The sequence below is a fragment of the Maylandia zebra genome, linkage group LG7 (assembly GCF_041146795.1).
Source record: "Maylandia zebra isolate NMK-2024a linkage group LG7, Mzebra_GT3a, whole genome shotgun sequence".
Taxonomy (NCBI): domain Eukaryota; kingdom Metazoa; phylum Chordata; class Actinopteri; order Cichliformes; family Cichlidae; genus Maylandia; species Maylandia zebra.
In genome coordinates, this window is record NC_135173.1 from 10,577,965 (window position 1) to 10,595,379 (window position 17,415).

At 42.3% G+C, this 17,415-nt stretch overlaps 1 protein-coding gene across 3 annotated transcripts in view; it reads right to left on the reverse strand.

The window, feature by feature from the left end:
- Positions 1-17,415, reverse strand: part of frmd4a (FERM domain containing 4A) — a 96,503-nt gene that overhangs the window by 58,088 nt on the left and 21,000 nt on the right. Inside the window, exon 1 of one of the 3 annotated variants that reach the window (XM_024803096.2) lies at positions 3,764-3,957. The exons of the other annotated variants lie outside the window; for them this stretch is intronic. Within the exon in view, the coding sequence (XP_024658864.1) occupies positions 3,764-3,829 (66 nt within the window). The 5' untranslated portion in view covers positions 3,830-3,957. Of the gene's footprint in view, positions 1-3,763; positions 3,958-17,415 lie in introns of those variants that run through there. 3 annotated transcript variants of the gene reach the window in all.

Genomic DNA, 17,415 nt, shown 5'->3' on the forward strand with positions numbered 1-17,415 from the left:
AATGTGGTGCTAGATGTGCAATATGCCTCAGAGAAAAGCATTCAAAGCTTCTGAATTATTCACCCGAGTGTGCTGGAAGCCCTGAGCGTGTGCTGGGCCAGTTGACATCCGAATCTGAACCATGATGGAAATTGAAGGATGAATGATAATGGCTCATCGGTTTGATCCGTCTGCACATAAAATGGGATCGAGTTTATGATAATTTTGTTGTTGTTTTTATTAAATTTATTTATTTAATTCTGTTTGAATGATCCTGCTGCCAAAGACTAATGCGGCAAGTAAATGAGATACATCTGATTGCAGAAACTGACTATATTACTATACTTTTCAAACTTCTTTTTCAAAAGAAATTTGAATAATATCTTTCAAAAAAAGAAGTTTCTCCGTTCTTGTAAATATTTTCCACTCAGTAAATCGTACAAGACCCCCATAAATAAAAACAAATTGATTCTGCTATCAAATATTAGTATAACCAAACTCTGATATTGCTTATTTCTCTCAGCTGTTGTTGCCCAAAAGCTATCAAAACACAACAATGAGCCATTGCTGCACTGGGGGATATAGTTTTTTTTTCTTTTGTTCCATTAACATGAATAGGGACTGTAGTTTATTTTGAGTCAATCCCCTGATTTTGCAACTGCAAATAGCCCCGCACAAGGCATTATTTACTTCTTCTTCTTTTTGTCCAGCTTTTAAATATTTATATCTCCAGTAGTAACAAATGGGCTTGGGGCTGCAGGATGCAGACAGTGTAGAGAAAGACGGACTCAAATAACAATGAGAGATCGACTGACACATGCTGGTTTTGTTCTTCTTGCAGGATTTTTTTTTTTGTTAATAAGAAAGATACTTAAGTCACATCTCAATCAATATCGAGATCAAAATATTTCAGATTAAAGGACAATTGATTGCTTGGGAGCAAACGGGAGAGTGAGTGACGAGGTGCAAACAGAAAGGGGAAAGAGGTCAGCTCGCACTAGCTGAACAATTTTGTCACTGGTCAGAGAACTGGTCAGAGAACACACCCATTACATAACAGAATACTCTCACATAATACACTCAGTCAATAGCCAATGTTTGAATCAACACATCTGCAGCAGTGCAGTCAAAAGAGAATAGTTTGCTAATAAAGAGGCTTTTTGTATGCATGTACTGTAGACACGCATGTTGTATAATTCCGTAGCAAAACTCTCATTGTGACAAGGAAGCGCTTGGTATCGGTACGTCACAGTGTTTGTGCTCCTGGCGGAGTGAATGCTCTCAGAGACCACAGGCCCTTTGTGACCAAATAGCTCTCCCAAAGATATAAACCAGTACTTTATGGCTGCTGGAAGCAGAGGAGACGATGGAGACGAAAACAAAAAAAAAAAGCAGAGCAGTGCATTACAGCTGTGATGGAAGCAAACCCATCCAGCTGAGGTCTTTCTCCTTTGGAAGAAACCGGGGGATGGGGGAGACGAGAAGAGATGTAGGACTAAGGAAGAGTAGGAGATGGAAGGATTAGTACCGCCTGCAGGCTGTATCATAGATGTGATGTTGGAAGAGATGATTGGGAGGTGTTTGTGGGGTGCACAAGGAGGAGATTCAATTAAACTACACAGGGATTGAATGCATTTTTAATCACGCTGCCTCAGTTGCTGATGTGACAGTCAGCCTTTGTGCTAGATTGCGAGGCATCCTCTGCAAGAGGAGTTGCCATGCCTCCCTGTCTGTGTGTCTTCTCCTCTTCTCATAGCTCAGCAGCACAATGCACAACAGCTCTGGCGTGAGATGATATGATGCCAGAAACCAGTATTTCATAGCAACAAGAAAAAAATCCAATCAGCAGATACAGATCACATTACTGGTTCATTAAATTTCAAAGGAGCACACATGTGTGAGCTTATTTTAACAGTGTTGAATTAAAAAAAAAACAACAACTTTGCTGACCCGAAATATCCAGCTTCCTGCGAGCGAATGTGGCAACAAAATAGTGACCTCCTTTTCTAGTAGTAAAAGAGGCTGTGAAGGAAGTTCATTGCCTTGGATCCTCTCAGCTTCCCTAAATCATTCATATGTGCAGCTGTGCTAATGAAAATAGCAGTGAGCCCTTGAATATAGCTGCGCACTTCACTGCTGCTCTAAGCCAGTGAGCAGCATAGATAGGGCTCTGGAGGTCTTTTTCTAGCAGAGGATGGAGAACTGCTGTCATTATTCTAATGATCCTTAATTTTCCTATAACGATCCTGGTCTCTGAGCTTAACTGTCCTAATTCACACATACACACAGTCAGACTTATTGAATACACACTTTACAACAAGGACGACTATATACAATATCACAGGCCTGATCCATAACACCATCTACTGCTGGTAAGTCTTCCAATATAAGTCCTTAATTCCCCCTTCCCTTACTTGATGGTTCACTGAAATAGGCTTCTGCGTAGCTCACGTCTGCATGTTGTGAGTGTTTGTGTATGCATGCATTGCCATATGCGCATACGTCTAGCCAGCAGTCTGGAATGTGTGCACACGATTTGAATATTTCTCATTTAAGTATGCAAAGTGGCCAGATAACCCTCTGTTTTCCACCCTCTTCCAGCAATTAGAGAAATAAATAAAAAAGCATTCTAATTAGGATGTTGAGAGGAAATGTAGAGGAAGGAAGCATTTTCCTTACTCCAATTTTTCCGTCCCACATGCGGTGCATGAATAATCCAAATGTTGCTCTGGCCATAAACAGTAATCTTTATTGCCATGGTCATAAATCATCCTTTGGATATACAGAAAGAAAATGACCAAATCTCCAAAGTAGTTTGATGGATCCGCGCATGCAAAAAAAAAATCCCAGCATATTTCAGTGACACTGAAGCCCTGTGGCAGCGGATTGAATGCTGATAGTGCTCACTGAATATATATCTCAGGGAAGACAGATTACAGTTCCTTGAACAGATGCCTGTGCCTGTAAACAATGTTAAAGGGAAACAGCAGCTTAACGACCAAACTCATTACAGCAGCCGGCAGATCAAAGCAACCAGGGATTCTGATGTCACATTTACAAAGTGTGTCTGTCTGTGTGTGTGTGCTGAGGTAGACCATGTAAGCTGCATGTGTTTTTGTATCTAAATGTCTGTGTGGGATGCAGTTCTAGCAGCCCAAAATGCTTTAGCAACCACAGGGATCTGAGTAATCTACCTCTATCCAAGCGTCACAAGCGACAGAAACACGCCTATCACATCCATCAGACTTTCCATCTACTTCTCATTCCTCTTTCATCCCCCATTTCCTCATTCTCGATTCCCAATTCCTTTACTTGGAGATTTCGTTCATTGCTAATCAAAAGATTTATAGCTATCGAGAGATAAATATGAAGGATGCAGACCACAGAAAGTAAGCCCACTGCCTACATTTAATACTTTCGAGTTGGTTGGACAAAAGCTCCTCATACGCTGAGTTAAAATTTCCAAAGTTTTAAGTCCCTGGGCTAACCTTATGTTGACTCACATATTAGGCCAAGCAGTTCAGGTTATATTCCTGGTCAGCCAATTTATTCCATAATTCTCCCTAAGCAGAGAATTTGATGGTTAATAAGCATGTGTTTTCAGCACCAATTAAGAACAGAGCATCTGGAATGTTGCATGAACATATGTCAGCCCCCATCTCCAGCTGAAATTATGCGCTGGAGAGGTCACCCATATAAAACACAGAGAAGATGGGTATATTAAAGCATTTTTTAAAGAGATGTTAAAACAATGTTGAGCAAGAGAAACTGTGGAGAAACTTACGAAAACGTCCATAAGCATGTGTTCCAAGGTCACCTCTAAGTCCTCGAGTCGTGCAGAAAGAGTCATCGTTCAACTGATCAACAACCACGGCAACAAAAAAAGAAGTAATTTTTCTACTAAGTACTTAAGAAAAATTCTCTTTCTCTCTTTTATTCAGTTCGCTCATGGGATTAATTCTCATAAATAACTTAAAGAAAGTAATAAAGTCATATCAGCTATATAATATCCAATTCTTCCAAGGAGTTGTGCCAGTAACAGTCCAACTTAACTTTTCAACAATTCACTTTTATTCTCCATCCACTGCAAGATTCCCAAATGGCCAGCTGTAACAAACAAGACTATCTCCAGCAAGTTTGGCTCCCAAATCTCCTCTTCACATCTAAGTTATGATCCATGAGAGAAATGAAGACACTGACAACTCCCTGGCAGAGGGAGGGCAGAGGGTGGTCTCACTGTTCTTGCTAGGATGCATAGAGGAGGCGTACGGCTTGATGGGAGAACTGACACTCAGAGAGGCAACTATTTTGTGACAAAGTCATATGTCTGACTTTTTTAATATCGCTCTAACATTTTCCAAGTTGTTTGAGTTATCTCTACCCTCTTTTCACATTTCTCTCTCCCCTTCTTGTTCTCGGCGCCTTTTCAGGTCTCTGTCCACAGTGGGCGTCTTTGTGCGGAGGGAGAGCCTGGGGCAGCTGATGCACAGTTCTGGGTGCTCTTGGCTGGGGTCATCCTCTCTCACACTGGGCCTCTCATCAATGGGCCTTTGTGGTAGCCTCATTAAGGGTTGGCCTTGGATGCTGAGGCTCTCATAGACACACAAGGGGGAAAACAAGAGCGATATGGCCTGGATCTATGACTGGAAGTTTATGTAACAGTTGCAGCAGGGGTGGGGCGGGGGTGGGGTGGGGGTGGGGGGGGGGGGGGTTGTAGAAGGCAGGGTATGTGGGGGAGACTGGAGGCGGGAGGGGGAGAATAAGGGTGCATAGCCGAGGGGGCAGTAATTCAGTAAGAGGGGAAGGAGAGCAGAAGCGAGGGGAAGCGGGGAGACAGAGGATGTTGGTGGGACACTCCTTGGAGAGTGGTTGCTTCTGTTTTTCTGGCGGGAGCCGGTGGAATGTACCCCCCACCACCACTATTCTGTGTTCATTAACAAGAAAGAGAAAAAACAGAAAGGCCGGATCAGACTGAAATGAGTTTAGCTGGGCCGGACCAACAAACAGGATGTGAGTGCACAGAGGAAGACTTTCTGCATTTACTATCAGAATTCAGGCTACAACAGGAAGCTGCAGAAGATCATAGTAACAACACAAAAGTCCGGAAATAAGCCAAAGGACTAATTAAGCAACCAGTTTCAGACATAATAATTAATTAATGTCCCTGCATTGTTTAAGCTGATGGTCACATCCATCATCGTCTCCATCTTTTGACTCCACAATTAACCGTTTTCTAACTGCTCCAATTACTTCATCTCTCACTGGGTGTCACAGACATCCCTCTAAAAAATTTTTTCGAGCCAGTCCTCCTCGTCCTGCCCTATTTTCCTAATCCATGCACTCCCAGAATGCCAATGGCCTATGCTCTCTAAACTCTCTTGGGTGTGAGGTCATCATGAACTCATGAACTCATCAGTCCTCACGTTCAACTCTGCAGTCCAGAGGACTGGGGTGCAACTCACAGTTTTGCACTGTGATTTGATGTTGTTACGTCCCTGCAAATGAAGTCTAGGGGAAGGGGTGGGGAACAGTAACAAATAGGGCTGGGAAAGAATGAAAAGGAAACCAGACAGAGAGGTTTAGCATAAACACACATATAAGGACACATTCAGACCCCATAATACACACAACTGGGTGTTAAAGAGTGCACATCCATCAGTCCTTTGTTGCCCTCAGGAGGCCATCCCGCCTTCCTGAAGCTCCTAATGCTGACTGCTGTGAATATGTAACACCCATAATAACTTAGAAATATCACTCTAATTTTCATCTGCATGCTGCATGAATTATAAATATCCGCTAGCGTGGTGAAGATTGATAGTATATGACCATTAAGACTTGCGAGGCAGGCAGCTCATGGAGTCCGAATGCCAAGAGGAGTGTAGAGATAGCGGCAGGTAGCCTAGCCTAGCATTTATAATTAGAGAAGAGCTTAACCCCCAACTGAGAGACAACGCAGGACAGCATGTCCCGGTGTGACTCCTTCTTGGCACGAGCAGGGTTAAAACCCAGATTTCTCTGTATAATCTAGACTGTGTGTCTAAGGGAACATAAATGAAGACAGTGGAATGAATCCTCTGTGCAATGTTTTTACGACAGGTGACTCACAGAGAGCTGAATATCTCCTCACCTCTTTGGATAAACCAATTATGATCCCTCATGCACAACTGCAAACTCACAGGCACTAATAAATGTGCATACTCGAACATATTGGCATGCGACTGACAAAGGTTTAATGTAAGACTGCTTTGCGTCGATTATCATATGCACAGATACACAAAGACTACCATATGTATTCATATACATATATATAAAAGTAGAATTAAATACTAGCTACTTCAACAAGCATATTGAACTATATTTAACCGTTATATGCTTTGTCACCCCCTTTAGCTAAAAAGCTGCAGTGTATGCTGTACTTTAATATGAATCAAGCTGGAACAGTGAGATGTTTATTATTTTTTGCAACCATAAGTTTCCTCCTGAAAGCTGACCGTCCCACTAATCCCATAATCAGAAAGAGCACCAGAGTGGCAGCAGTTCAGATTGTGCATCACAAAATGGGCCTTTAACAAGACTCTCTGATTCTTCTTCACACTCAAAGCTCCGAGGACAGTTTTTCTCTTTAAATCTAATTTTAGGCGAGAGTACAGAGCGTGCGCCTGTGTGAGCCTGATTGATCATGATGTCCACCTGGTGTGCAAAATAGGGATATGTGCTAATCAAACTCCTGGCAGCCTTCCAAGTCAGTTGAGGTTTGTATACATACAAGCATTCAAAAATAGTAGGGCCACCTATTCCAGACATGTTGATAAAGCCTCTTAAGCACCTGTCTCCACCTAACTGTCGAAAGAGTTTACTGCCAGCTTTAACATTGGACGGGAAGGCATTTAAGTCCAAGCACTGCACTTTACAAGCTCGCATGCCTGTTGTGGTGACCGCATATGGTTTGACTGGCCAGTTAAATGTCATTGCGTGATGCGTTTTCTCTCTGATTAAAGCTCTAGCAGAAATTTTTACATGATGCAAATGTTTTTGTCTTTTTATCTTTGCTGACAGTTTGTCTCTTTTTCTCTGGGTTATAAACGACAGGCAGCGCAGATGCAAAGGATTCTGCTAAATCATTCACTTCATCGCTGTTAGTAATGAGAATTTTGCTGTGTCATTCCGCAACCCAAATCTGTCATTCCACAATGCAGGGAATGGCTCTGTGTCTGTCTGTGAGACTGTGTGCATTTGTGTGTGTGTGTGTGTTTGCAGCATTTCTAGAAATACCTGTGAAGAGTGAGGCAGGTGCACGCTACTATCTTATGTCATTCTGCAGTGAAAGTCACCTTGGATTTTAAAGAGACCCATTCACACTCAGACCGCAGAAAATATCCTTTGAAAGATCTGAGGAGAAAATGAAAAGAACTTCTGATATGCGAGGGGATCAGAAGTTATAATACACACCTTACACCTTTTCTCCCTTGGTTGGAGCCGCTGTCTTGCTTGTTCTATACACAAGCCACTCGCCACAGAGTATGTGTGTGTCTTGGATGCACTGAGCAGACAGAATGCGACAGAGGCATATTTTAGGGCCTGGTTGTATGAAGGCACTGGATTGAGTCATGCTCCAGGATTTTCTGCCCCAGTAAACTTAGCCCACTTTACCCAGTGCCGAGGAGATTCACAGCCTCCGCTATGCAGGGAAACAAACAGGGATAGACGTATTCAACCACACCATAAGAAAACACTGTTTCCTTGATTTAACAATTAACACTCAGTTTAAAAATATGCATGCTCGTCTGCCTGCAACTCTGCCCAACTTTTTATGAATTACTCTAGCATGCAAGCAGCACACTCACATCAACTTAGGATCAAGACATGCACGTGAGGCGCTCTCCCCCCAAACTCGGCACACACACAGTTGGGAATCTGATTTGTAGCAGTGTGAGCGTTAAATGTTTGATGATGCGGCTACATATTTAATCTTTACAGACCAGATCATGGTGGGAAATGGGTTATACACGATTGTACTCCCAACGGAAAACATTGGGTTACTGAGGGGAAAAAAAGAGGCAAACATGGTTTTAAGCTTTTAATATGTTTCTGTGACATCTTAATTGCTATTTCTAAATTTGGAGACATTCAGTTTAGACATTAATAAGCAAATCTGCAGTTTAAGTAAACATCAGTGTTGAATGCCAGGCATTTTTCAACTCGAAGTTATTTTAATGTTTTGAATTGCTTTGGCAACAGAGATTACTGCTGAAACCCCATAAACTAATGTAAGTGTTCCTGTATTGCTCACACCTATGCCACACAGTTCTCATTCTTTAGACCTTTGGCTCGGCCATATTTGTCTACATGCAGGATGCAGCTGTGCTTATAACTCTCGTAAACCTCTCAGCCCGTCGTAACTACACAACTCTCCTCCTTTATAGACATTAAATCATTATGATCCCTCAGGCACGCGGGCCACAAATTAACGAAGCATGTGCATAAACAAATACAAAGTACAAAGAGGATGCACCTGTAAACCCCCCCCCCCCCCTCCCCCCACACTCATACTTGCATTTCCTCATGCTTCTAATGAGCTAACATGAACTAGTCATGCTATAACCCTCAACACACACGCATGCTTTCTCCCAGGAGGGCAGTAACCCAAGCCAGACGGTGCCAGCTCCACCTCTTGCTGCAGGCATGGGACTAAGCTGCTTGTTACTGTACAGATGGGCCCCACACCTCTGACAGGTGCTCCGGCTCAACTTCTACCACGCAAACCAATGGCAAATGCATTGCCAAATGACTCAGGCTTTGTCTTTTTTAACGTGCAGAGGAGGAAGGGAAGGAGAGCCCCCCCGGGGTACAGCAAAAGAAAGACGTAATTTGAGGAGATCATCTCCACCTCCTGACATTACTCCAGGCCATCCTTCTCATCATTGCGAAGGGAAAATGTCGAACAACATGGCAGCTTGTGTTTATGGTTTTATTCGCTGTATCAGAACTGATAGTCAGCTATTACTCGCCTTATCTTTTAGCAAACACTTCACCTTATTTGTGTTTCTCTGCTGTGCAGAACGAATGGATGGGATGAAAGAAGAATCCAGAAAGACACTGGGTTTATAGAGAGAGGCAGCCTGATGCCACCTGGGGCCATAGCCAGACAAACCAGTCACCTCCCACCCTCCTCTGTCTTTGTCCTTGCTACACCTCCTCATCTGCACCCCAGTCAAAGAAAAGATGTGCTGTGACAGACAGTGCTTGATCACTCCTGGGTCTGTCCAAGCCAGGGTCACGTCCCATGATATTTACCACATATTTACATTCAGAGCCAACTATTGCCATGGGAACAGAGGTGCTATGCAAACTATGAAAGGGAAAGGAAGGAATAAAATGGTATAAGCTGACCACATGAAACATTAAGGACTGGAGGGAGACGAGAGAAAGTCTGCTGGGAGGGAACATGGGGGGAAAATCCCACGTAATTGCCCCTCTAGCAGACAGCAGGGGTAATAGGATGGCCACTCAGTCACTGACACAGCTCATAATTATTAATCAAGCTCAGCATTTAACATATGCTCCCCTCCCTTTCAATCCTCACTCACTGGCGCCCCATCATTTTCCTCTCTTGATTTCACTTATTCTTTCATTGCTCTTCTTTCCACTCACTGTCTCTCGTGAACAGCAGGAGATACAGGATGAGGTCATTGATTATATACCTCACTGTTCTTCAGTCAACACACACAGATGATCTCCTGTTCTGAACCTCGGTACTCCACAACCACTGCGTTGCTGAGAAAGTTGTGATGACAATGATGAATGGAAATGCGGTGTACAGTTTTGCTCTTATCTGAACCAAACAGCCAGCGCTCATACACAGCAGAGCAGCAGACCACTGCCGATTAGAGCAGAGGGTCTCTGCTTATTGGCCCCATACATCAGAAAGGACACAATGAACAGCTGACAGCTGCAATCTAAAGCAACATCAGGAGTTTTTTTCTTTCTCTCGCCTTCTTGATGCTTACCGATGTGAAGAGGAACTTCAAACCTTCATATCCAAGAACGAAGTACAAAAATAACTTCAGGGCCCATCGGGACTGCTCTTCCTCAGGTGGACTTTCAAGTGCTGAGCTTGTTATTCAGAGGAGCCTTGGGAAAGATTAGGAATCCCATCGCACAGCACACTCTGGTGGTAAGAGGGTGGAATGCACTGCATACGTGAAAGTAGTGTAAATGGTGAATAAATGAAGACAAACAGCTCATGTGAATGTAATTAAAGAATATCGGGGGGAAAATACACTTGAAAAAAGGCACAGCAGATAAAAGCTGATCTAGAGATCCACAACAGCAACGTTTCTACAGGGCGGTTACCACTGAACTCACCTGGCAGCTCTAAGAAACAACAAACATTTGCTCTCAAGAACTTTTTTATGTTTTAGGTATTTGTACTGCACCATTATTTCTAAGCTGCTCAATTCAATGCCAATGTACATAATAATACCCAACATCCACCTGCACCCATTTTAGAAACCTGTTAGACGACATTTCATGTAAGATTGATGGTGTACTGAATAAAAGAAGTTGGACTCGTCTTCATGATCTGCTTTTTACTTTTGTGTGTTATTAGACACTTCCTTGGTTTTGTTCAACCTCTGCACAAGTGCTGACATGCATTTTGAGCATTATGCATGTCCTGTGTTTAACAAAAAGATACTGGGAGGTTAATGGTTAGCAACGATATTTATTAGTATTTACCAGAATTAGTGCATCAACCTTTGCCGGTGCGTGTGTCTGCGTGCGTGTCTTAAATGTTATTCTGTAATTGCAAGAAAATTAAAGAAGAAGGGTTAAATCCAGATGTTTTCCATATAAAAAATATATATCTACATTAACTTGTGCCGTTTTATAACTACATATATTAATTTAAATCACTTGAAAAAAACACACACACACAAAAAGATGTACATGCAAACAAAGCACACAGCAAATAACACCAGCTGCTGCTGAAAACCAGACACATCCGCATACAAACACCTCAAGACGTTTATTAATGGCCTTAACTGCAATGGCAGATGCTCACATCTGTTCAGAAGAAAATGCACATCCGTGTATGTGCAGACACAAATACACTCAGGGGTGAGTTATAAATCTGACACACGTCACCTTTAATTGCTCTAACAAGCCATAATGAGAGCATCAGAGGTCAGAGAGACACTTAGGATGATGTAAATATTCCTAGGAGGATGGATGAGCATCAATCTGGCAATGCTGATTTCATATTTTGGTTTAATTCAGCGTAATGGCAGCTGTCTACACAGGGGAGAAGAGAGGTAATAGGATACCTGGCAAACACTGCACAGAGTCCACAGATTGAAAAGGATTGGTGGAAAGAATAGAAATGTAAAATAAAACACCCAGCATTTAGATCGCTTATGCAATAAGCAGTAAAATGCATGCTTTTTATTTAAGGGAACTCAAAGGTTTTATGTCTTAGTCCTAACTGAGAATTGTCAAGGTGTCTTAAAGAACCCCCTACCCCCTCCAAGTCCAGTCTTTGACTATAAGCAGATTCTTTCCCCTCCTTTATCCTGCCAACGTTACATCTTTTCTTCTTTTTCTCCATTCATCCTCCTATCTATCAGTTTTTCTAAGCAGTCCTGAACCCACCCCTCCCAGCCCCACTGCTAGGAAACTGACAAGCCAACATCAATTAAGCTGTCTAGTGGCACCGCATGGGTCCATATGTCTGGGGCTGTACACATAGATGTTATGGAGCATGCAAATTGACCAGTGTGCATGCGTGTGTTTGGGGATGTGCACATTTTGAGTCTACAATGCATCTGTATGCAAAAGCGCTCAATGTCTTTGTCTCCTTGAGCAGCCATGTACATAAATCATGAATTAGCCATTAGCGCACTAGAGCGTAAAAACCGTAAATGTAAAACTGTTAAATGCTGTTTGATTAAAGACATTTGGGAAAAAAACAAGAAGGAAGCCTCACTAAACCTAAAAGGAAACAACTGAACTTAAAATTCTACTAGAAATCTTCATAAAGTGCAAAACTGTATTTTGGTCAACAGACCTAAATACTGTTTTATGGTACCTGAATTTGAAAAAGACAATGTTTGTTTCGTTGTTGTTTTTTGTATTAGTGTTTATCATCCTTTTTTCTTCTTCTTTTTTAAAAAAAAATTCGTACGGGCACATTTGGTGTGCTCTGTAGTTTTTGTTGATGTTAACACGCATCGAGTCGAGTGGGTTCAGTTTCTTCTTTTTATCTGCTAGAAAAAAATTCACCATGAGGAAGTATGCTAAATGGATACCCAAGCAAACAGCCATCAGCACAGCAATAAAATCCTTTGCAGCTTCACATTTGCTGCTTTGACAATTAAGCTTATCCAGGTTAGAAGCCAGAAACTCCACAGCCACAGGCTGAAATTGAGACTCGTGGTGGTGGTGGTGGTGGAGTGATTGCAACTTTCTAATAAAGCTGGAATTCCTCAGTGCATGCGAATGGGTCAGAATGGTGCAACTGTGATTTATTTATTTCTTAACACCATTACAAATACAAATAAGTATGCCTCTTTTCTCTCTCTACCTCTCACCTCAGGGCAGTTATATGGTCAGCCAATCAAATCTGAGTAGACCTGCTAGTAACCGCTGCAAGCTTACTCTCTTCATCTATAAAAGGTCACAGTTCAGAGCCCAGGGGAAGACATATAGGGTGGCTTAAAGTATGGGTGTAATGGGCTAGAAATGGTGAGTCTATGATGGTGCAGAGGGGAAAAATGACAGAGTAAATGGTGGAAGAAGTGCTTAAGTGTGGATGACTAGAGGAGATAAGAAAATGATTTATGGTTTCAGGGGGAAAAAAAAAAAGAAAACTCTTATTTCCTGGGTAAGAGTATGCATGAGTATTTGTGTATTTATAAAATTCATCTGTGCAACATAGCTGAACAGATAGGGTGATGTATGATACCTCTTAGAGCCAGTGTCACCCACTGTAGGAATTCTGACACTACTAATCCTCTGTAGGTTCATTAGAGATACTTGTGTGGTTGAGCAGTGGTGATTACATTCTAATACAGGAAATATAGCATTACATTTGCCATTTGGATTGTCTAAAGGCTTACGGCAGTGCAGTCAATGTCTCTTGAGACGCTATTCTATATAAGTACATAGATAGAGTCAATATCTAATAATGGGACTGCTGCAGGCTTTTTTATTTTAAAAGATAGGGTTTAAACACTGACAGAAATAAATGCACCACGCTATAGCGAAATTATCTTTACGACGGTTCTCGTGTTATGTGCTCTACCTATCTATGTGAAGACTAATTCTGCCCTCCCATCTTTCAATTGCTTTCTGTGAAATTATTTTAAAACGCCTCAAGACTAATAACAGCCAATGAAGTGGAAAATCTGCACCCCGCGTTTCCATGACAACATCAAGTGCTTGGTTTGCTTCTCCAGTTGTTCAATTGCGCCCTGATTGATCTCATCGTTTGGAACTCTTCAAGGGGACAAGAGCCCATTTGACATGCTTGACACCAAAGGGTACGCTCAAATGCACACACATTTACACGACCAGAGGTGGTGCATGGCCGCTGGGCTGCGTCTTCAAAAATGGGGAAAGAGACGTTCAGCAGAGAGGAAACGCTTCAAACAGGGAACTGTGGGAGGAGGACTCTCTCAACATGGCATCCTGCCGATCTAATCTTACTCTGCAGAGCAAGAGTTGAGCCTCTTTTTATCTTAATCTGCCTCTCTGCATGTCATCAGTGCACGGGTGTTGCAGGTGGGTTTGTGAATTTTTGTGAATTAACAGACGCTAATAGGGATAATATATAGCTAATAAAGTTCATATATATTATATATATATATTATCGGAGCACTAGGTGCGGTGACTTCCAAATTAGGCGAGTGGCTCCAGCAGATTCCAGGAACAACATCGGAGATCTCTGTCCAGAAGAGCACAGTCCTAGGAACAACTAAGATACTGCGCAGGACCCTCAAGCTCCCAGGCCTCTGGTAGAGGACCTGAGCTTGAAGGATTGACCACCCGTAGGGGCGAGTGGGGAATATATATAATAATATCAACAATAATCTTTAAAGTATTATCACCATATACAGATGTGTGAGGCAAAGCATATACAATATCATATGCGCCTTATACAACTATCAGAGCTGTTGTGTACCTTTTGTCCAAATGGGACAACGTTTCAGTACAGGAATAACACAGCAAGTAGTTGCACTCTAACATTACCTGTGATTGTATTCTACATCATTCAACATTGTAAAATGACATTTAAGAACATTAAAATGCACAAACATAACAATAGAAATGTGGCTGAAGAGGTGTGCCATTTATACACAGTCCCATGATATCATAGGGCAGCAGCGCAGCTGTTTGTACTTCAGCAAAAAACTATAATCACAACATAAAATCCAATGCAGCCCATAACGGAGATTTCCCTTGACAGTGCATTTATTAGGCTAAGATGATGACAGCTGGGAGATGTGGCTCTACATTCAGTGTACATGTAACTGTGTGTGTGTTTGAGTATGTGTGTTCATGTGTGTGTCTGTGCCTCAGAACCCCAGCATGTGTGTTTGTTTGCATTTGCCCCATGTGGTTTCAGCAACCAGACATCCCTCTGCTGCGTACTTTGGCCTTTAAATGCTGCCAGCTAACCTGCTGTTCATTGTGAGAGAGAGAGAGAGGGAGAGAGAGAGAGGACTGAGCAGGCTGCCAAATGCAGCCCCACCTTTTGCTGCAAATCTGAAGCCCACCATCCTGGCCTTTCACTCGTAATTATATTAATCCAGACAGCGAGGTCGGCTTCAGGCATGCACGTATGGAGAACACAACAATTTGGGATTTTTTTTTTTTTTTTGGGGGGGGGGTGCAGTGCATCCTCAGGGAGGGAGGTGTGTGGATGTGTGTGTGTTATTTAAACTGGGTATTCTTTAATGGACTAAGTGCATGTTTGCAGAAGAGTGTGTGTGCATGTGCAAGCCCATGGCCATTTTTCTAATGGCACCATCTGTCATGGGCATCTGGACAAACACACACACACACACACACACACACACACACACACACACACACACACACACACACACACACACACACACACACATTAGGGCTGAAGGATTCAGGGAAATATCAAATTCTGATTTTCTTCAATGCTATTGCAGTCCTTTTTGGATTTTTAGTAAAATGGTGCACGTCTGTATTCACCATGTGACCACATTTGTTACTTTTTGGATTTTTGAGACATTGCAATGAGATCCTATGAAAACATTAATTGCTCTGCATTTTAATGCAAGCATGATAAAAAAAAACTAATGTTTTTTAATTATCAAAGAGCATACGCTCACACACACACGCACAAATTCTCATGTGAAGAAATACAACCAGTTGAGGAAAGAGCCTGGAGATGAGAGAGGCAGTGACATAGTGCTGAAAGAGAAAGCGAACTAAACAACACGAGTGAGAGAGGAAGAGCAGAGGAGTCTCTCTGGTTAGACTGACAGAGCATTGACAGGGTTAATCTCTAGATAACTACTCCTCATTGATCCACTAACATACAGGAGGAGCTGACTGGAGAGAGGATACACAAGACACACACCCGCACATTTACGCCGTACGGTGTGCACAAAGCGTGCCCTATAAAAGCACACACGGTCTCCAGAGAAAGATTTCTATGAAGTTTGAGCTCCTTGTTCTACTGACCTATATGCATATATTAGACACAAGAAGGGGAAACCTACAGGGAACTCTATTTTTCTTTTTAGGAGTCTGTGAGCGCATCTTTCGGGTTTGCAAGGGCCAACAGAATCTGGATGTACCCTCAAGTCTCTCGTTTACAAAAAAACAAAAAAAACAAGAAGAGGACAGTGCGCAGAGTTAAGATAAAGTTTGGAAATTAAGTGCAGTGAGATATTTGTCCTGACTAAAATAAACTGCAACTGTAAGAACACATTGAAAGACACAGAGAAAATATAATAGCAAGGGGTACATGTGAGCAAAGTTTATGGACTGGCTACTAACAAACTAGCTACTTTTTTTCAGATTCCCCTCAGGATTACTTTGCTTACTGCATCCTGTATGCAATGTGTGTGTGTGTGTGTGTGTGCGTGTTGACCTGTTTTTCTGCTGTATGTAACTATGCACAGGCAACACAGACACACAGCTCACTGATGCTTATTTTCATTTTCCTGCATCAGTGGCCTTTACTGTCATCCAAATAAAGAAAGAGAGTGCACATGGAAAAAAACTTGCTGGATTGAAGTAGAGAGAACAGGAGCTTTGGGGAGATATGACTACAGCTCTTCTAAAGGCCACTCGATAGCTGACACGGCCCTCTCAGCACAATTTCCCCATTTTAGTGAGCTGAGGATTAGGAATAGTGGAGCTTTTACAGGCTATAGCTGGTTCAATCTCTTAGTAGGTGTTGAACATCTTTTTGCACACCCTTGGAGTAAGATTCAGAAAGAATGAACTATTTAGTGGCTAAAATGGTCCTAAATGGGATAGCATTTTTTCTTTTCAGTTTCTTTTATTTACTTCAGGTGCAGTATTTGCTGTGAGAGTAGATGGCTCCACTTCTGTTGAGAAACAACACAGCATTACGCTGCTTCTGAAAACAAATATCTGGGATTTATTACCTTCCGTACTGTTCCTGAAAGCCACAAATCAAAACTCCTGCTTTCACTACATACGCCCTTTTATCTCAGAGGATGAGAGTAAGTGTATTAAGATGAGATTATGCAGCATAAACTTTGACAGACTCCTGCACTGGTTCATCACGCTGTGATTCATAAATCCACTGAAAGTGACTTTGATGCCAAAACAGAGATACCCACATCAACTGTGGGGCATGTGAAGCTCAATGTGGCTGATGAAGATAAATGCAAAAAGTCATTTAGTTATTGAAAATGATTCCAACAGCTCTGTGGCAAATCTGTCCAGGGTGGCAGACAGCACAGATATAGCAGACTTGATTCGGCGCCATATCTCTGAAGCCAAGTCTATCTCCAAACAGCCCGCTAACACTCCTCTTTGGATTAAATCACGGGCCGATCTGCAAATACCAATTACATCGCTCGCATTAACTGCCAAATACACGACAAGGGGCAGACAGACAGGCAGACGGACAGGTGGGCAGACAAAAAGGATGGAGAAGCAAGAAAGATCTGGCTTAAAACACCAGAAGAATTTGGGCGAATCCAAATGCACACGGGAAAAGAAAAAAAGGGTCAAAACTCCCACTGAAAAGAAGAGAAGGAGTGTGAGTTGTAAAGGCGAGAGAGGGAAGGTGAGCAGACGGGGGTACTCATGTGTGACAATCCCATCAGGTCATCCCAGTGTCTCAAACCTTTCAGCATCTTCGCACATTGAAGCTTGTGTGTATGAACTATACCTGCAGGTTACAACAGAAATAAACAG